The sequence below is a fragment of the Sceloporus occidentalis genome, unplaced genomic scaffold, assembly GCF_023333645.1.
Source record: "Sceloporus occidentalis isolate IW3139 unplaced genomic scaffold, rSceOcc1.0.p SCAF_7, whole genome shotgun sequence".
NCBI lineage: Eukaryota > Metazoa > Chordata > Lepidosauria > Squamata > Phrynosomatidae > Sceloporus > Sceloporus occidentalis.
This window is the reverse complement of record NW_028316987.1, coordinates 61,375,784-61,397,733: the sequence shown is the minus strand read 5'-3', so window position 1 is coordinate 61,397,733 and position 21,950 is coordinate 61,375,784. Positions and strand designations below refer to the sequence as shown.

General features: G+C 38.9%; 1 protein-coding gene across 6 annotated transcripts in view; it reads right to left on the bottom strand.

The window, feature by feature from the left end:
- The window catches only part of SNX13 (sorting nexin 13), an 88,386-nt gene that overhangs the window by 33,476 nt on the left and 32,960 nt on the right, over window positions 1-21,950 (bottom strand). For all 6 annotated transcript variants that reach the window (XR_016281940.1, XM_089533112.1, XM_089533116.1 and 3 more), the window contains exons 2-10: window positions 15,378-15,490; window positions 13,908-14,010; window positions 11,890-11,979; window positions 8,603-8,724; window positions 6,196-6,317; window positions 4,979-5,080; window positions 4,443-4,531; window positions 1,889-1,972; window positions 925-1,063 (exon numbers count right to left, since the gene is read on the bottom strand). Coding sequence is in view for 5 of the 6 variants with exons in the window: in XM_089533112.1 (XP_089389238.1) it covers window positions 925-1,063; window positions 1,889-1,972; window positions 4,443-4,531; window positions 4,979-5,080; window positions 6,196-6,317; window positions 8,603-8,724; window positions 11,890-11,979; window positions 13,908-14,010; window positions 15,378-15,490 (964 nt within the window). In the remaining variant the exon portion in view is untranslated. The remainder of the gene's footprint in view (window positions 1-924; window positions 1,064-1,888; window positions 1,973-4,442; window positions 4,532-4,978; window positions 5,081-6,195; window positions 6,318-8,602; window positions 8,725-11,889; window positions 11,980-13,907; window positions 14,011-15,377; window positions 15,491-21,950) is intronic.

The window sequence follows — 21,950 nt, the reverse complement described above, 5'->3', positions numbered from 1 at the left end:
GTGAAATTGAAGGAAAGAACATCAACGATTTAAGATATGCAGATGACACCATACTACTGGCAGGAAACAGCAAAGACTTTAAGCAGTTACCAAAGAAAATAAAGTAAGAAAGTAAGACGGCATGTTTACAATTGAACATTAAGAAAACAAAAATAATGACCACAGATTATTCACATAACTTTAAGTAGATGATGAAGACACTGAAATAGTTAGATATTCCATACCTTGCCTCAGTCATTAATCAGAATGGAGATTGCAGCCAACAAATCAGAAGAAGGCTAGAATAGCTATGAAGGAACTAGAAAAGATACTGGTGTGTAAAGATATAGCATTGACTATTAAAGTTAGGATAGTCTCTGCCAATTTCTTAGTTCCAATTGCTATGTATAGCTGTAAAAGCCAGGTAAAAGCTTTGAAGAAAATCAACTCATTTGAACTGTGGTGCTGGAGAAGAGCTCTATGGATACCATGGACTGCTGAAAAGACCAATAATAGGTCCTAGAACAAATCAAGCCCAAACTCTACCTAGAAGCCAAGGTGATTAAACTGTGACTGACATACTTTGGACCTATCATAAAAAGACAATAATGCTTGGTAAGGTAGAAGGCAGTAGAAAAAGAGGGAAACCACAACTGATTCTGCAAGACCTGAGCAGGACAGTTGACAACAGGGTGAGTTGGATGTCTACCATTCATAGAGTTGCCACAAGTTGAAACTAATTTGACCGAACTTAACAACAACACCTTAGGGGACATTTGGAGGCAAAATTTTTTGCTTTTACAGGTGTAGGATTGCAGTCCCAAATGTTTTTTGTTGTTTTTTTAGCTTTCCAGAGTTGCCCACCCCTGGTCTAGCAGCTAATGTATGAAGGCAAAACAAATTATGTTATAATGACAGTTTAAAACTGAAAATGTAAATACTAACCATCTCCAGCTGTATCCAAGGATCGAAGATACTGCAGTTCTTCTGCTGCTTTATCTCTTACTGCTTCTAACTCCCCTATTTTGTCACTTACTTTAACAATGTTCATAAAGGCCTCATAGTTGCAAATTGAATCACGGATCTAAAATATGTGAGGAAAAGCTAATGTTACTAACAATTAACCTATTTTTTCCAAACAGACATGCTTTTGATATACAAATATGTAATCATTTTTCAAGAATTACATTTTATTTGCCAAGAAGTTGTTTTTAACTGCTTCATACTGCCTCCTAGCAGCACCAAACTTCATTATTTTCTTGTTATCAATATACTTGTTTCATGATGGCAAAGAAAATATGTCTTATCACTGTCAAAATACGGTATGTAACAAACAAAATTTCATGGCCTTAGTCAGTTGGAAGTCAGAATACATTCAGCAAATATACTTAGGCTAGCAGTGTTCTAGCAGTCTGCATGCACCTGGCTGTTGTAGAAGAACAACAAGAACAATTTATATTCTTATGAAACCAGTGGCCTGGTAAACCATAATGCAGGAAAAAATTAATGTAAAAATATACGAAAGCAAAATATACATTTTTTTTGTTGCTCTGACTATATGCTCTTGACTGCTGCTTTGACTATTACTCTATGAAATACTGCTAGTTCAACACTAGCTTTTTAAAAGTTCAGATAATAAATACAAGTGAATTATTTTCTAAACAATGTTCCAGCCACTTTGGCGGATGTTGCATTTATATAATGCTCTTTTAGAGTATTTCAGCCTGGAAAACTACAGTTTGGAAAAGTTTTAAAAGAACTGATTAACACTGATAGCAACTATTTTATATACCATGTCTGCAAAGTCCATTTCTGCTGTATGCTTGCTGTTATTGAATTATATTGAAAAAGGTGAGAACACAGGGCATACAGACATTTTCAAAATGCCCTCCAAGGCTAACAAGCTTACCATCCATATGAAATACTGATTAATATAATCAGGATCACTGAGTTGATTTATTAATGGAAGAAGAATTCCTTGAGAAAGGATTTCCTGAAAGAAAAGGAACAATAATAAAAGTAATACTTGCAAGTCATGTAAACAATGCCTTTCTCTAAAATTTTAACTAGGTCAAGATCTTAAACTAAAACTAAAACCTCGTACATCAATCCAGATACAGTAATGAAGATCATATGAGAATAAATCCTTATTTCATACTGAATGTAAAATATAAAATCATCAAGGCATTATCAGAGCTGTGGGTGGCAGTTCCATAAATATACATCATATCTATACTCCAGATGCCAAAAAGATAAATGAACCAAAATATAGCAAGATGTACATCTTCTCAAGATTTGAAGGGGGTTGCCAGACTAGAGCCTTTTGGGGGTGAGGAAAGGCAAAAGGGGAAGAAGAGGAATGGGCAGGGCCCCTGCCTCCCTCCCCATGGACCTTTCCCTTTCCGTTTGGGGCACTTGGAAGGCAGGAAGGGTAAGTGGGGAGGAAGGGAGATGGGCAGGACCCCTGCCTCCCTCCCCACGAACCTTTCCCTGCTTCCAGCTGTCTCTCCTGAGACAGGTGGAGGCCGGCAAAGCTCCCTGGGGAGGAGCAAGTGGCACGTGCCGGTCGCTCCTCCTCTCCGCGCCCTTTTTCCAGCCTCTAGCTCACTTGAAGAGGCAGCTGGAGGCCGGGAGAAGGCTGCGAGGAGGAGCCAGAGACGCACTCCTCTGGCTCCTTCTCTGGAGCGCCCTTTTCTGGCTTCCAACTGCCTCCGAGAGACAGCTGGAGGCCAGGAAAAGGCAGGGAGGAAGAACAGGCACATGCGTGCCTCTTCCGCCTTCTCCCTCACCCCGTGCCTGAGGAAATGGCCTAAAATGCCACTTCCGGCACGCGTGGCATACATTCGCCATCACTGGGATAGGAAGTTTCAGTATAAAGATTACGGGAGAAACTACATTTATGGTACAGTCCGCCCTCCCCATACACGGGGGATCCATTCCAGACCCCACCCCTGCATATGGAGAAAAGAGTGTATGCTCAAGCCCCATAGAAAATAATGGGACGCATGCTCGCGGTGGCACATGTGCACAGCGGCATGGATATGCGACCTATTACTTCTGCCAGGTTTGCCTTCCGCATAAGTTCAAAGTCATGGTAGGCAAGGCCACCTACGTGGAGGGCTAACGATAAAAGCCAATAGAAAGCACGAAGGAAAGTGGCAGCTGTGATTGAGTTGTTCTAAAATATTTTAGTTGATGTTGCTGATAACTTAGTAGGGCCTGAAACTCCTAACTTGATGGATAGCATTTACCGTATTTTCCGGTGTATAAGGCGACTTTCTAAGTCTGCCTTATGCGCCAGTTTTTTACCCCAGAGACAGGCGAATGGCATAGCCTCCTCCCTGTCTCTGGGGTCCTTCCTGGGTCCTCTCCCAGCCAGCAGGCACTGGCGCCGGCTGGAGGGGGCCTCTCTGAAGGCCTGAGAGGACCCGCAGTGGCTAGGCTCTTGCCATTTTTCTTCTAAAAGGCGGCAGCGGGGAAGCGGCTCCAGAGCCGGCTGGGGTAAGGGAAAGAGCCGGCCCCTTACTTCTCGGCGCTGTTGCCGCCGCCACCACCGCCACCGGGCACCCTCCACTCCTCCAGCAGCTTCCCAAGTCCTCCGCGGAAGCCGCTGGAGGAGCGGAAGATCCCGGGTGGCGGCGGCGGCTTCCGTGGAGGACTTGAGAAGCCGCTGGAGGAGCGGAGGGTTCCGGCGACTTGGGGGTTGCCTTATATGCCAGAAAATACAGTACTATTATCTTCAATGCGAAACAACAGACGATGTTTCTGCAACCACTAAAGGGTTGTTGAATATCTTTCCTCAGTCTATGCCTTGCAGGTGGTGCGACCTGAGAGGAAGTCCTTCAGTAAACTGATATTTGCAGAGCTATCATCTTGTCAGCTGATCAAGCAACTAATGCTGCAGTCACAAATATTCTCTCCTCCCACAATTTATTTAGTGGACCTGTAAGCAAAAATACTAGAATCTGGGACTCTTTTAATATGAGCCATTTAATAATTTGTGGTCACATATACTATATACAATTTAAAAATCCCTCTTCCTTTGGAAAAGGTACAAAAGTGCTTTTATATAAGGTATGAACCAGTTCACTGTAGATGAACTTCTCATACCCTCATTCAACCTTCCCTCATATGGAAGAGGTCTAGGCCTTAACATACCATCACACTGCCTGTTTGCACAGGTAGATGCAAGATAGGGTTGAACAATGCCAAGTTATAGAAATCCTTCATGCTTTGAAGCTGAGCAGTGGAATGCATCATGCACAATTCCTTTTTAAATATTTTATGAGGTGTATTTGTTAAACGATCAATTATTTAGAAGCAGCACAACCAAAAATTAAAGAAAAAAATTGAACATACCTAACTTAAAAAAATGTTGTTGCTCATGATTATACAAATATTATGGAGTTACTAAGCTAAGAAATATGATATATTCCTGTGATAGAATACAAAATTAAATTTACCCTGACAAAATATCTCATGATCTTATTCTGGAAGTCTCCAGGAGGTAGCAATAAATACAGTAAAACTTCACACAGATCCCTTAGGAATCCTAAAGAGACAAGATAAAAAAGAAAACACTGTACAACAAAATCTAGGATACGGTTAAACATCTTCCCTTTTTATCTTTAAAAAAAGACATCGATGTCTTCTTATTCCACAACTAATACCACCTCAGTTTGGATCGATATGACAAAATCCAAAATATCAATTACTGATAATAACTTCTACAAAAGCAAAATCATTCCAAACATTAAAATATTAATGTGAAATATGTACTATGGAATCTCAGGTCCCATTTCTGCAACAATAGAAAAAGGGATTACTTTGTATTATAACAGAATTCAGTGTGACCCTGTGAAGTACAAAAAGATCCTATTCTACATTATCATTAAAGGAACAACTGTCTGCCCTGAAATATCCATTTATTTCCAGAAGCCTGGTTGTTGGCATAATTTAACCACACTGTATCTTTTAAAAGGAAATTTAAAAAAAAAACCTTCTTCATCTTTGGGAGATGTGCAGACTAGATCACGGCATATTTTCTCTTCCATTTCAACTTCAACTTCAAAAAATGTATCTACAAGATCTTCTGCTCCATCTAAACACAAATGGAGAAAACTGTGTGGATCCAAAAATATACACTCAAGTATTCTGGTCTGCATTTAGCCCTATGATGTTGCAACAGCTATACTAACATTTGCTTTCCACATTTATACATCTATGTGAATTTACTTTTCAGTACCATTTGCAAATAGCTCCTTCTTTGCAGATGAGTTATTTTTTCCTGCCATATGTGCCAAGAAATGCACTTCTTGGAAAAGCTCTGTGTAGGTACATTTTTCATATTTCCGTTACAATAAAACAGATTTTCAATTCAGAGACAAGGCTATCTGTTCTTTGTGTTTAGCATACCCAGCAAATAGTAATCACTGTTAACTGCTGTTGTCAGGAGTCTAGTAGGAAGCCACTATTCACCCAATTTTTTTGGCAAGGCTGTACCAAAATATGCATGTTTAAATAATGTCAAATTTCCAGTTTAACTGTGGAAAGCTCAAATCTATCCCATTTAAGAGACATTATTCACCTGATTACAGCAACTGGTCATCCTCCCTCAATATGGGCACTCCAACTAGTATCTGAGACACAAGAAAACTTCACCAGAAGCTGTCTCAAGACAGTCATGTCAATTCATGAAGAAACAAGGGAATTATCTGTTCTCATTCCTGTTGCAATCACTTGGGTCTTCACAGAAACCCTTTCTGTGAAGGGAGGACCTGGGATATGGGGCACTGAGCTGTAGTCAGGAAGTGGTAGAAACTGGGCCAGAACAGCTAGTACCTATGTGAAGTCAAAAGCTTTCATGGCCGGCATCCATAGTTTTTTGTGGGCTTTTCGGGCTATGTTCTAGAACATGGCCACATAGCCCGAAAAACCCACAAAAAAGCTAGTACCCATGTTAAGCAATGTATTCAATATGATCTTTAGGCATCATATTTGTTTATCACTACAGGTTATGGGCTAAACTAGACCTCTTTCATCAATAAATATGAAAAGCTAACACACACACACACACACACACACACACACACACACACACACACACACTATTAATTTGGTAGAATATGACACTTGGATGTATTGAGAAACAGCCAAAACTTTAATACAGTTCATTATGAAAATCAACAGAACATAATATTTAAAATCAAGTATTACCTTTAATCTGATCATCTTTTTCAGTTATCCTCTGCTGAGCTTTTCTGAATACTCTAAGGTGAGTGGCAAAGTCATCTACAAGTCGGGTAGTAAAATATGGCTGCCAATCTATTTCTTTTGACCTTTTTAGTAAGAAATAGTACATTGACAAAATGTTAAGAAGCAGAATCACTGTACAGGGACATATTTCCTCAGAGTAATTTAACACTCTTTAGTAAAAAATAATTAAGACAATACTTTAACTTTGAGGATATTCTGAAAAACCAAGTAAATAGGTTTAGTAAAAATAAACTATAATTAAATTTTATTAGTTGACAGTTCTTAATAACTGATTCAGTAGCAGCAACTTTTATTTTCAATACTGCAACTGCAAACATTAAAGCAGAACACTAGGTGGCAACCTTATATAAAATAGTTGTTAAATTGAAGAGACTAAAAAAAGAAGATAAAAGCTAAATCAACCATCAATTCAAAATTTAGTCAATTAGGATTTATAATTTGCCTGTGATACTTGTGAACCAACGAACTACACTACAATGAATGAAATGTTATTAACTATTTTATACCAGATACTACCAATGTCATGGCTTAGTATCGCTATTCAATGTCTGGAATCAACTAGTTGCAGGCAAGTTACCTGTAATTAATTCATGTATCAATCAGTAAAAATATCTACATTACATCACAACTACAATTGAATGAAGGATAACATCCTTCCTTCTGTGATGCAAGAACAACATTTCTTTCTTTTTATAATTAAAAAGATGTGGTCAGAAGTAGACCAAATGTGGCCCATGGGCCAGAAGTTGCCTTAATGGCATTTTTGCACACCTCCAATGGGGGAGACAGAGGCAAAATATGTCATTTTCTGTCCTTGGAAGCTTTCAAAACAGTGATTTTGCAATATACAGTGCTACCTCGGGTTACGAATTTAATTCGTTCCGCGGCGCCGTTCGTAACCCGATACATTTCGCAACCCGAAAAGCCGCTGGAAAGCCGCTAGCCGCTAGCGGCGCTTTGAATTTCACGCCGAAAAGATTTTCGTAACCCGAAAAATCCTTCGTAACCCGGAACAGTTTTTTTAAATCTAACTTTTTCGTACCCCGGAAATTTCGTAACGCGGTGAATTCGTATCCCGGGGTACCACTGTAATGGGGATTACAAATTACATTAGGGATGGATAGAACATTTGAAAGCATTTGTAAAATGGTTGAAAAACATGTTGGTGGTAAGCATTGAGAAACATTGAGGAATATAATCCTGGACTGATGAGAATCTTCACAATATGGGACTTCATATGTGTACATTTTCTGTACAAGAATCAGCTTTTTCTGAACATGAAATGGTGTTTCAGTGTGGAAATGTGCAGAAAATGCATTTTTTTCTGTAAAAAACAACCAAGTAAAGTTTTGTTCAGAATAGGTTCTGAGTTGCAAATAGTCTTTGAAATCTATGTGGTTTTCAAAAACTTCCTTGCAACAGGAAGAAAACTACCCACTGCTTCCTCCAAGATGAAACTTTGTGAAGAGTTACATTCCTAGACAACATGCAAGTAACATAAAATGGTCCTTTAAAAGAAGATGCACAATTTCTGTTTACAAAAGCATACTGTATTTCAGCTTTAGCTTTTTTGTTAGGGAGCCCTGGTGGCACAGTGGTTAAATGATGGTACTGAAGCCATTCACAACCACAGGGTTGTGAGTTTGATCTCAGGCAGGCCTCCAGGGTCAACTCGGCCTTACATCCTTCTGAAGACTGCTAAAATGAGTACCCAGGTTGCTGGGGGCAATTAGCTTATACATTGTAAACTGTTTAGGGAGTGCTTAAGTGCACTGATCAGCAGTATAGAAATGTACTTGCTATTGCTACAGTGAAATTGCTTCACTTCAATAGCCCAACGTTATTGTGTATAATTATTTTCCACACACTCCCACAGATAAGTTTTATTGTTTGTCAACTACCTATATACATCTCAGAATAATTTTAAACTCCCATCAATATATTCAAAGAACCAACATGTCATGAAAGCCAGGTACCACAACTAAAATAAAAATAAAAATAATAACACTGTCATAAAATACAAGTGTTACTCTTTATGAGCTGGCATGTTTTTAATGCATGTATCTGTATGTAAATTATTCTGTAAAGAACATTTCTGGGCAAAATTCTATCTCCTCTTGTAAATTTTGTTGCTGTGTGCCTTCAAGACATTTTTGACTTATGGCAACCCTAAGGCCAAATGATCATGGTGTTTTCTTGGCATGTTTCCTGCTACTGCCATCCTCTGAGGCTGAAAGAGTGAGACTTGCCCAAGGTCACCCAATAGTTTACATGGCCAAGCTACTGGAATAATTATAAGGAAAGCTTTCTAGATGCATTTTAAATTGTTCATACAGATAATTCTTACCTAGAAGAAAACTGAATTAGTGCATTTTGCAGAGCCTGCCTGATTTCAAGAAGAAAAGATTCATCATCACTTAGAGTATAATACCAATACTGGACATAGTCACGCAGAGAAAACTGGATAACCTAAAATTATATCAAAATACATAAATAAAATATTAAAATATGACTAAAACAAGAAGACAGGAAAAATTCCTTCTCCAAAACTATTTACAATCAAAACTTGTAAACCTGTAAAGGCTGAAGGCCTCATCAGGAAGAGGGATAATATTAAACATATGTAAAGTTGCCCATTGTTGGTCAAAAACAGCTTTAATTCACAGTTCCTTACCTATTGTACCTGACAATAACTAAATTTAGACTTTGCCACTTGTGAGCAGAATGGTTCCTTTTGTCTGAAGAATCATTTTGATCCAGCAGAGGAATCCTGCTAGAGGAATGGGGAAGGATATAATTTTTGTATTCACCCTAATGCTCCACAATAATATTTTCTGGAAATGCCTAGGGGACCACAGGACAAAAACCAAAAAACAGTACACGGAAATTTGCTTTCTCCTGCTTTTCATTAGTGGGAGCATCCAGAGTGGAACCTCAAGAAGAGGGTGATCATGCTAATGAAAAACAAATTCGTACCCAACTGAATGGATTTTACACTTTGTATTTTACAATACAATGGTCATGGTATATAACAATACAGGCTTTTGTATACAAAGTTTTAGACTGCTTATCTAAATTTTAACATCTAATCATACATAACCTTGAATGTTGATAGAATTGCCCTGGGGAGAGGAGGTTTACTTGCACTGTTGGGGAACAATGGATGTAAAATCCATTTCTTGAAAGCCTAGTTTATTGTATACCTGCATCACATCAATGTTGAAAATTATCTTCCTGACAAATAAGGGTCTCTGGCACTCCAGAAGCATCAGAAATCAAGCAGCGGCCAATGTATAAATAAGCACATTACATCTGACTGTGTCATTCACACTTACACTTGCAGACAGTGAACACCAGCCAGAGTTAGCTGTGACGTTCACATGCCAGTTTTTCCAAATCTTACAGTTTATCATCATGAGACTGCTTTGCTTTTTATCTTAATTCCACAAATCTTAGAATTAAGTTATTATATAAGGAGTTAAGCTTTCATTAACAACAAGCTTTATATATTTCACAACATCATAAAAACTTTAGTTCCAACATTTTAGGACAAAACAATAAATAGATCTTAAACCTCTGGATAACTAAGCTAATCCCAGTATTTATCTGGAATGATTTCAAGAACTGGAAGAGATCAGATCATGAAATCCAACCATGTGCCCAAAGGTAAAACAAACCTTGCATATTACAGTGGAGTTTCCCCAGAGGCGAGTTTACAAGTTTTAAAAGGTGCTTCCAGGAAAGAAATGTGTTCCTGCAATAACAGTGCTGCTTCCAGTTTATACAGGAATATCTGAATTCAAACAATAGCAAAGTATCACTTGCTATTACAATCATAAAACAGTAGTATCTTTTGTAATCATGTGCTCCTTACTTTCCTGCCTCCTTTCTTAGAGTGCAAAAAAAATGGATTAGAAGTTTTCAAGTCCTGTACAAGAAAGGATGGTTTAAATATGGGTTTATACCAATCACAGTCTGCTGAATTCAGATGGAAGGGCAAAACTATGCCCTGCTGCAATCCAGGAATGGCAGCTTCCATACATGTTCAGAGAAAGACAGAACCAGAGGAGAGGGCACACTAGCCCACCCAAGGTTCATATCTGGTCATGGTTGCAGTGGCAAATCTTAATCTCTTACATTCTACAATTAAAATCCACACAAACAAAAACAGACTCTGCAGCACAGAGGACTTAATCAACAAAATACAAAAGAAACAGACATGATATACAGCTGGCATGCTATATCCATTGACTGTATCCGTGGATTCAACCATTCATGGCTTCAAAATATTTTCTTTTTAAAAAATCCAAAAAGCAAAGCTTGTCATTATATATAACGGAATGTACATCCATGGATTTTGGTATTCACACCGGGTCCTGGAACTAAACCCCAGCGGATATCAAGGGCCTAGTGTAGTATTTCTTGGTATATCCTTGCATTATCTTTTAATGACTGAAACATTTAAGGCAGGGCTAAATCTGACATTAATTTAACCTAGAGCTGACTCTGTGAAATGAACAAGACTTGTTCATCACAGTTACAAAACCCCTTTATTTCAATAGGACTAATATTAGATTTAGTTTATATATTTTATTCCTGCTAAAGAACTTTGATGAAAAAGCACAGATTTTGTTTTTTCCTAATGTTATGTTTCCTTAAGAATTAATCACATTGTTTTTTCAATGACTTTACAATTAATCTATTACTTTCATTTTTGAAGAGCCAGTGTAAGGGTAATAGGCAGAAATAGCAATATGTGCAGAAGGGCAAAGGGCAGAAACAGTAATATATATATAAACTAAGGAAACAACAGTTTTGTGCTAAACTTTACCTGCAGGTTTGTGACATCTGTTTCAGGTTATTTGCATTAACCTGTGGCTAAGATCGTGAGACAGAAAGTAAACACAGCCTACCCATTTCCTTTAAACCAAAGGCATTCAAGCCTAGTCAAAAACTAAAGATAATTCAGAGAACAACTCTGGCAAGGAAATTTGCTTAATGTGTGTGGTAAAGCAAATGCAGCGGCCAACATAGGAGTTGCCTGACACACAGTTATTGTAAATGTGAGCAAAGAGAAGGAAAGGTTGGGAAGAAGGGCAGCTGTGTGTATGAGAGAAAGTCTTTTAAACAGGCAACCAAGGTTACTGTTAAAGGTAAGGATATAATACCTAAGGCCTTTAGAAGTGATCCCACAGTATGGAATTCAAAAGCATTCTATAGAATATGTATAAAACATGAAACATATATATGTAGATGATCTATAAGACATGAATCATTTCATGAGAATACCAAGTGTGCCTACTACACCCATACTGATTTTTCTGAGTAAGCGTCAGACATAGCATAAGTTGTTCAAAAAGGAGGGAATTATATTGCGCTTGGTTTGCCAAATACATTTATTGGACAACCTAATCCACATCCAAAAAGATTCAAATAAAAGTGATATGGCCCAGTTTAGTAATTAATTGAGTCCCATGAAAAAGGTGAGTGGGAGTAGAAGCACACTTCAGATAAACCAGGCTGTGCGTTCTGCAACGTTCACATCTAATTTACAATATACAATATATAAATTATGAAGAGCACAGAATATCAAAGCAATAATCTACTTGAAAATAATTTTAGTTTTGAACTCACTTGTTGAAGAGGTTCATCAATTATATAGGCACCAGTCAGTCTCCTATCAATCTTAATAGACTTGCTTTCTTGTTTCATTTCTTCTATGCACTTTGGAAGTGATTGGACATGATTAGTTACAACATTCAATTTACGCTTCAATGCACAGAAAATAAAATCCTGATCCATCTTTATGTCATACAGTCTGGAAAATGATTCACCTATGGCTCTTTTTCACATCCATATTTATTTTTTGCTATCAGCAGAGCCTTATGAAGATCACAATATTTCAAAGTAACTTTTTATGATGTGGCAAAGGGAATAGAGGATGCTGGTAGGAACAGATCAAAATCCTCCTGCCAAAGTGGTAGCTTTGTACCTTCTGCAGCCATTTTTTCTACTGAAAACTGCATATACGTATAAATAAAGCATAATACTACTACTGATAATAATAAATTGGGTTTATTTTCATAGATATAGTCAATTCCAAACACCCCAGCATCTACAGGTACATTTTAACCAAATTTTCCAAAGACATTCCAGTTATATAGGTCAATGTCTATAAGTTTCACAAAGCTGTCCACCACTGCTCACACCTTCTCTGAACCTTTGTACAAATATTGCAGAACACTACCGGTTTCTACTATATAACCGAAGCTGAGTATCTGCCTAACTTTTTAGCTAACGTTACAGATCTATAACTAAGCCAATCTGAAGGAACACAAAAGTGAAAAGTCTAGCAGTCTGATCCTGATGCATGTCTGTATTTACAGAATACACAAACTGCTGTATCAAAAGACAAAATAGACAATATTTTAAACATTTTATGTATTTGAGGGGCGAAACAGATGGTCCTGAAGGCTCTTTCCTTGAAGCCGCCCTTTCTGGAGACAGATTGGGGCAGCCACAACCACACGCTTCAGTCCTAATCTGCCTTGAAGCCAGTCAAAATCTGCCTTGAAGCCAGTTTTTGGTTGGGGAAAAGCCTTTTCCCATCCCACTGCAGCCCCATGGTGGTTTCATGACGCTTTGGCGGCATGCTACATGTAAACGCCATGCCACCGGAGGGCCTTGAAGCCAGCCACATCTGGCAGCTTCAAGTCAGCTTCCCGGCATCATCGAGATGTGCAGCATCTAAATCATGTGCACCGATGATGCCCAGAAGCGGGCTTTTGGGGGCCATCTGTTCCAACCCTGAGATAGATTTTTTTAAATTGCAGAAAATCTCAGATTAGGAATGTAACCATGCAGGGTGCTAATCTTCTCTTTTATACTATGGTGTAATAAAAATTAACTTGACACCATGGTGTCAACAGTACTCATGGAAGTGAGTTTCACGACACATTCAGCAGAGGAAAAAAGAATACCAGCCACATATACAAATTTACATACCACAGTACCAATCCTAATCTTCCTCACAGCTGACTGTTTGCAACCATGCAGTTCACATAACCATCTTGTCTGATAGAGGAAAAGTACTACTAGTGTCATTAGGCATTTTACACAACCCATCATTAATTCTATTATACAACTGCATAAAGTAGTCTGCAACCATATCCTGTATTTTGAAATGAATTCTTTGAGTGTGGTCACTTATGTGGCCAAATCAGCAATAGCTTTTCATAAGACAGAAGCAGAAAAAAGGGCACTGATAACCCTTCCCCTAAGTTTGCAGAAGTACAAAAACTTTAAGGAAAAAATAGTAAGAATGAGCAGAGAGCTAAACAAACAAAATGAAGAATGAGTATACTGAGTGGCTAGAGAATATTCACTGACTGCTGAGCAGAGAAGAGGAAAAAATCTCTGAAGAACAGGGAGAAGAAAATGAAGTGGGCACAAAGGCAAGTGTGAAGAGATACAAACATTTTAAAATGACAGAGAAAAGTATCTCCTTGTCTGGACAGTCTTTTGGGCATTATTATTAGCCCATGAAAAGGTCTTCAGCTTTTACCTCAATGAAGAAAGTAAAAATCACTAGGATTCATCTGGAAAAAGATGAATCTAGAAAAATAATTCTAGTACTTATTCAAGTTTCTTACCTTAGTAATGCCAAATGATGTAGGAGGGAGAAAGGAATGTTCACACTGTTCAAGATGCTTCTCTGAATTTGTTTTTCCAAATAAGAGTGTAACCACAAAGCCCCTATAAGAATATTATCATATTTTAAATTTTAAACATTAAAGCTTGAACGTAAATGCTAGTTCTGAGTAAAAAAAGATAAGTGAAAATAACACAGGTGCTAAGTTATCAAGTTGTCTGTTATTTAGGCTGACATTTATTGATTAATATTCTAAATAATTATAAGAATATTCTTATTTTGTTTCCCAGGACTCTTATAGTTAATACTAAGTTGATGTTTGCATAGGTTTAAAAATAATGTTTGTAAATAATTGCATTACTGTCAAGCTGAATTTGCTTAATATATCTAAATTAGCTTATTCCTCAATTGTGAAGAGTCACTGTAAATTCTGTAAATGTCTGTAGCAAAAAATTGTAGAATACAGTTGTAAACAGTCAATTAAGAAGAGCCGTATCCATAAAATGAAATGAATTTATAGGAATAAATGAAAACACAGTGCAAAACATTAATACATTTGCAGTAATTTAGAAAGATCTTGGCGGGGAGGGGGAGTGGTTTAATGTAGTGTTGGATGGAGTGGGCTTTCCTTCTGCCAGGACAGAAAGGTTGGTCCAATGTCAGAGGTTCTTTCTGGCCAGTAGCTCCAATGGCTTACTGTTTGTGCTTGGTCAATGGTAGTACTGAAAAAAGGGTGATTTGAGAATATACATGGGCAGCTGAGGAGCCACATGATCTCCTAAAGGAATCTGAAAAGCATTATAAGAAGGGCAAAATAATCTCCCACCTGCCATTGCCAGTATATGCGGAAGGATTTAGGGATGGCACCTTCTCATGCCTCAAAGCACATCCATTCTGTTTCCAACAGAGACAATCATAAACATGTGCTGGAAAAATCTGTTTGGCAAAGCTACGCTTTTACGATTGTCTTCCTCTGGAGGAAGAATGGAAGTACTATGACATCATGCAGGAAAGTAAGCAGAAAGCTGCTTCTATCTTGCTGCCTCTCATCTTTCTTTTGCAATGTGATAAGACCCTATGTTACTTTGATCACTAGAACAAATTTGTTCTTGACCCATATTGTTGGTTAGAGAAGACATGTTTAATTGCATTTTGAATATAACAGATAACAGTACTCTAACAACAAGGGCGAAATATCCTGAAATCATTTGTTGAACTATTAGGGGAACAAAGAGCAAAATAAACAGATAGGAGGAATAATATCACAGTGTAGTGGTGGCAACTATGACTAGATTCTTCAATATTGTTGTGTCTTTGAATATACCAAGGGTGTATTTAACCATGCCTGATCCTTTCTAATGCAGGGAGGCTCCCACCACCAACAAATCACCTCAAATGCATCATTCTTAATTCTAATTATTTTTTTAAATACACAAAATGGTATATAATCACACAAAAATTATATACTTACCCACCCACAAAGCAGAGGATATAAAATGCGAAATAAAATATAGCAAATGGTCCAAATGTTATCAGAAAAAGCACAACACAAAGGCTTCCCCATCCCCATATGGAAAGACTGGTCTGGAATAAAATGAGACAGAAAACAAGTAAAGTTACAATATTATCTAAAATAATAGCAGTCAAATCATCTCTTACCTTTTTTGAACTTAGGAGACATAATTCAATTCCTTTCCCTTAAGAGCTAATGCTGTGCCAATGGTTTCAAGAATTTCTTCACCTCTTCTGCAGAAAAGGCAGACATTTGTCTGCCTCTTTTGGGCAAGTGAGAAGATTTTTTTTAAAAAAGGTTTTGAAGGGGGTATCTCTTACAATCATTAAGAGGGGGCAATGGGTATCCTTAATAAAGTTAATACTGTCCTTAATAAAGTTAAGACAGTCAGTGAGTACTAAATGTATTTTTTTTTAAAAAAGCATGTCTTTTATGTGTGTGTGTGTTTAATTTTTTTTAAAAAAATGTATGTCCTAGATAGATAGATAGATAGATAGATAGATAGATAGATAGATAGATAGATGTTTTGCTCTGATAGGCATTTCCCCCTCAGGTTAAATGGGTGTCTAACTACAAAAAATAAAATTGTCCGAGTTTTTGCCTACCACAGTTAGCTCTCCATATTTGCTGGATTGAGACATTTGCGGATTCAATCATTCACATTTTTGCCATCAAACCCCCCCCCCCCCAACTACTTTCTTCTGCTTTCCATGACATAAGAGGCTCAGGTTCCTTGCCCCATAGAGAGAGGAGTATAGACTTAAGTAGGGCTCCCAAACTTTGACTCTTTCTGTGTTCTTGTCTCTATGGGCTAAAGAGCATAAGAAGTGTTCATCTGACAGCCGGGCATCATATCATCTTCTTAAGCCTTGACACTGTTGTGTGAATATGCACATGGCAGCCTTGGGCTCTGGGGATGGTGCTGGCCATGGCAATTCCCAGGGAACCAGTAGGTATGCTCTGTGCTTCCCCCTTCCTGAAGCTTGAAGCTGCTATATGAATGTGTATATAGTAGCCTCCAGCTTCAGGAGATGGTGGTAGTGCCTAGCCACTAGGCAGGAATTCTTTGGCGAGCCTGTCAGCCACCCACTTTGCAAGTCAAAGCCTTGCCACTGCCTCCACTGCTGCCCAATGGATTCACTGTTTTTTCCACTTTCATGGGGATCCTGCACCCCTAATCCATATGAATGTGGAGAGCCAACTGTACAACCTTTAGGGGAAGGAAAGAAATTAAGCCCTGAAAGTACAAAATGCAGTCAGCATATTCAAAACTCTCCTTTTTCAGAAGAGAAGTTGCAGCTGCCACTTCTAAGCCTATATGGCAAAAGAAGAGCTCTGCAGATTCAAGGTGCACCCACTCCTATCTAGTGCTGCCTCTGCCTGCAGGCACCTCTCAGAGGTGAGGGGAGCAACAGGAATCATCTGTGCCCGAGTGAGGAAACAAATAGTTCTGTAAGTGCAGGGTGCATGATGTAAAATAAGAAAACACATACACACATATATACCTTGTTTACCTCTTAACCATAGCGTAAGACAATTTCTCAGAATGTCTCTTCCCATCAATTCTAAATGACATTTTGAATTTATCGTCAGCCCACACCACTGGATGGCTGAAGCATGAGGAGAAGCAAAGACTGAAAATTTCAGCCCACATTATTTAGAACCCAGAAAGAGTGAGCTTGGAATATCCAGGTACATTTTAACCAGTTTTAGTAGCAGTTCCACTTGAAACGATACAGAATTTGGGATGCAGGAGCACATGGCTTCCTCACAATCTCTAAACCTTGTTTTGTTAACATACTCCTAAAACAAACATGCAGTCTGTTGCCACAAATTTCAGTAAAACTTGTAAATTTTTAGGAACAAGGTGTAAAATATTCTTATTAAATTAAAAATTAATTTTCTTAATATATTACTGGTATGTAAACTCTGTAAGAAACTCTTTAAAAAGTACAATATCTTTATAGATACTGCATATTGATAATGAGAATATTCAAACAAAATATTTTGGACAATTTTAGGAATTTTTTTAACCACTTTCTAACCGGTTAAAGAACTGTGGAAAACCAGTTTATTTCCCCCTCCAAAAAACCCACCCTGAAATACCATGGAGATTTACTGTTTATTGAAGAAAACTATAATAGAACTCAGATATGAGTACTATTAGGACTTCTGATAATCTTAAGGAAGGGGGGGGAAGTATTTAATTGAACAGCAATCCACAAATGAGTACAGAAGCCTAAACCTACTCTCAGCCACCTGCTAGCTAGCACAGGTAATCTACATAAAACTGTCTGAACCATTAGCCACAGATAGTAACAAATCATAACTAACACAAGAGGGAGCAGTTTCGACAGCACTGCACCAGAGGGCACAAGGGACACAACTCTGTGCCCCTTCAAAAGGCAACAGTATTGTGGCTTGAACTTTCTCATTCTGTAATTTACTCAGATACTTTATAAAAACAGGTGAGAAACAAAATGGGAAATTACAAGCAAACCAATAGCCATATGTGCAATATAATAAAAATAAACATTTTGACTCATCTATTTCAATGAAAGTGATTTTTTTGATTTAATGACTTGTTTCATAATAAGCAATAAACTAAATTTTGAAATTCAGTAGAAGAGGATACGTTTGCACCTGTGACCTCCATAAATGTGGTTAAGAAGCTGGAGAGCTCTTGTCAGGACAGCTCTACTGCCCAAAGGGAGCCTTGTTGGTCTCTTCCTGGGAACCAGAGGACCTGCTTTCCCCAAGACACTTTTGAAGACTGTCTTCTCTGATGGCTCCAACTTATGTTCCTCAGGGATGGCTCAACCACCCTTTTTCATAGTCCTTTTGCTAGCTCCAGAGTCAAACTGTCACCCAATCTTCCCAATCACAGGCAGCTTGCTATCTCCAAATGCCAAGACAAATGGGAACATGGCTGTGATGGCCCTTGGTTTCACCTGCTTCTGCAGGACGCTTGACCTCATTCCATTTGGTACATTTGCTCTATACAAGACTTCTCCCAGTCTATTTTTGGCTCCTGGGTTCTTTCTGCTCCCAGGTAAGCTATTTATCATAATAGGATCCCTACTCCTTTGTCGCTGCAGCTCCACCTCAGCAATCACTCTGATTGGCCCCTTCTGACATAGATATTTCTGGCATTCACTTCTGCAGGCTGATTGCCAAGTTCTCTTCTATTTTCCTTTAAATGTCCTGGAAGATTTACGTCACTCCTGAGTATTTTTAAACCAGATGTGTTCCAGTCCAATGGCCAGCCCCAATGTAATTTTTACATTTTTTAAAAACAGTTTTAAGCAGCAGCATGAAGTAGTGGTTTCAGTGTTCGACTATGACTCTAGAGGCCAGGGTTTGATTCCCAGCTCAGCCATGAAACCCACTGGGTGACCTTGGCCAAGTCACACTCTCTCAGCTTCAGGGGAGGAAGACAATGACAAACCTCCTCTGAACAAATCTTGCCAAGAAAATCGCATGATAAGGTCACCTCAGGGTTTCCATAAGTCGGAAATAACGAAGACACAAAACACACACACACACACAGTCTAGCTCAACTGTAGTCTACCTTTGCACCAGGCAGACTAATTATCATGCTGAAAATAAGGTTACCACAAACTGAGTGTCTGCTCCTAAGTACACTGAATGTCCTACTAATGGATCCGGCATACATTTCCCTTGCAGAAGAAGATATGAATTACACACTCCAATAAAATATATCCAGAGTTAAGGTCCTGTTGGCCATATGGCAAAGTACAATAACATCCAAAAGCCACAAAACTTTTATTTAACCAATCTTTTGTTTGACCAATAAAAATGCGCAAAATACATGTTGGAAGCTTTCAAAGCTCCACTGGTTTCATCATCAGGCAGGAACCCCAAGAACTCAGTCCTTTCTAAGGGATTACTTCTCCTCAATGATCTTCTCCCTCTCTAATTGCAGCTAAAACACCATGAAGATAACTTTTACTGTACCAGCCTTGCTCATCTGAGTTAACAGGTATGGAGGAATGGAAAGCTTATTCGTTTTCATCTACACAGAAAGCAAAGTTGGCTAAAGCTGCATGTTTTTTTTTACAATGAGCTATTTAGGGTTTTTTTCACACAGCAAATCACTTTGCTGAGAACCAATGTAGTGGTTTGAGCAATGGATTAGGAAAATGGGAGACCAGGGTCTGAATCCCCATTAGGCCATGGAAACCACTGGGTGACACTGGGTAAGACACATTCCCTCTCACCACCAACCCCAAGGAAGACAAAGGTAAACTCCCTCTGAAAAAAACTTGCCAAGTAAACCCTGTAACAGTTTAGCCTTAGGGTCACCATGAGCCAGAAATGACTTGAAGGCACACAACAACAACAAAAAACCCCACTTTGTTTCCTACTTCAGAAACATATGGCTACTACCCCTCTCATTTTTCAAGTTCTATCCTACAAGATCACACATACAACATCTATATCATAGTGCCTGAAGCACACAGATTTCAAGATGTAGCTCTGCTAGTCATGTGACTAAAACTAGTGAACATGCTGACTATATTCTTATTGTCTCACATGGTAAGTTCTTCAGTTCTGTCTGAAGTCTTATACAGGAAAACAATTACCATTCTATAAATGTCCAATTAGGATAAAATTGACTGCTCTGGTAATACCTCTCCTTAATATACAATCTTGAAGTTATTTTAAAATTAAATAACAGTTCACCAAATATCTGTAATCTATTTATACATATATTTCTTTTGTATGTTTGGTAAGATACAGAAGCAATAGAAAAAATTGAACTGGATTTTATTTTACATGTATTCATTATGTTTTTTTCAGGAAACAACAACAATAATAATAATAATAATAATAATAATAAATTATTTCTTTATAGCCCGCCCAATCACAAGGAATCCAGGCAGGTTACAGCGATAAAAATAAAAATACAGTGTGACCTTTTTTTACGTGGAGGATCCATTCTGGACTCCCCCACGTAAAAAAAACCCCACGTATGTTCAAGCCCCATTGAAAGTAATGGGGCTCGTGCATGTGGCGGCAGTGGTGCGCCCTCCATTCATCTAAATGGGACGTGCTGACCCTTGCACCCCGCACGCTCCCACGCAGCTCCCTCACAGCTTTCAGCATATGCTGAAAGCCACATATTACGCGGGCACACTGTACATACAGAATACAATAAAAAATCAAAATCAGCCCCTTCCTGCTCCCTCACTCCCTCCAGGCTGCAAGATGACAGTTGCCATGGAGGGAGAGCTCCTTCTCTTGAAGGAGCCCCATGTCTCCGGATGATCTCTCCCACTGGCTTTGTGTAAATGTTAAACAGCATGAGGGACAGGATGGCGCCCTGAGGGACGCCAGTTGTCAGGTCTTTTACGAAAGCAGCTGTCCTCCAGCATCACCATCTGGAATCTACCCGAGAAGTAGGACCGGAACCACTGCAATGCAGTGCCTCCAATACCTAACTCCCTCAGGTGCTCCAGAAGGATACTGTGGTCAATGGTGTCGAATGCCACTGAGATGTCCAAGAGCACCAGCAGGGTCACACTTCCCCTGTCGATGCCCAGACAGAGATCATTGACTAAGGTGACCATGGCAGTCTCAACTCCGTATCCCACCCTGAAGCCGGTTTGAAATGGGTCCAAATAATCGGCTTCATCCAAGACAGCTTGGAGTTGGAGGGCAACAGCCCTCTCTATCATTTTGCCTAAGAATGGTAGTAAGGAGACTGGTCTGTAATTGTTTCTTATCAGGGGGTTAAGAGAGGGTTTTTTCAGAAGTAGTTTGACCACCACTTGTTTAAGCTTAGATGGAAATTTTTCCTCCTTGAGAGATACATTAATTATAGATAGAAGTAATGTTGTTACTGCATCTCCTCCCTGAGCGGTCAACCAAGATGGGCAAGGATCGAGGGGGCACGTCATACTCCTTACACTTCCAAGAAGCTTGTCCACTTCATCGATATTTACAAACTCAAAGTGATCCAGTCTAACATAGTACACAGAGTCAACGGACGCCTCTCTTATAGTTTATGTTATATTACTGGCATCAAGTTCAGCCCTGATCTGAGAGATTTTATCAGCGAAAAGGTCGTTGAATAAGTCACAGCAGGCTTTAGTTGGTTCTAGAAGAGGGTTCAGGGTGGGAGTTCGCTGGGTTAACTCTTTAACCACCCTGAACAGCTCTGCTGGATGAGACTCTGCTGATGCAATATGAGCAGCATAGAACGAGTTCTTTGCTGCGTCAATTGCCACTCCATAGGCATCAAGAAGAGCCTTATGGCATGTCTTATCAGATAAGCAGTGATGTTTCCACCAGTGGTGTTCTAGTCATTGCGCGGCCTGCTTCATTTTTCGAAGATCTTGAGTGTACCATGTTTTTTTATTAGAAGTGGGCTAGAAAGGATGCTCGGGAGCGATAATGTCTATAGCCCTGGTAACCATTGGGGGAAATCCATAAGGTATTTCACTGAGAGGGTGCTCTCATAGTTAAGTGACTCACTATAGCTCAAAAAAACAAACCAAAACACAA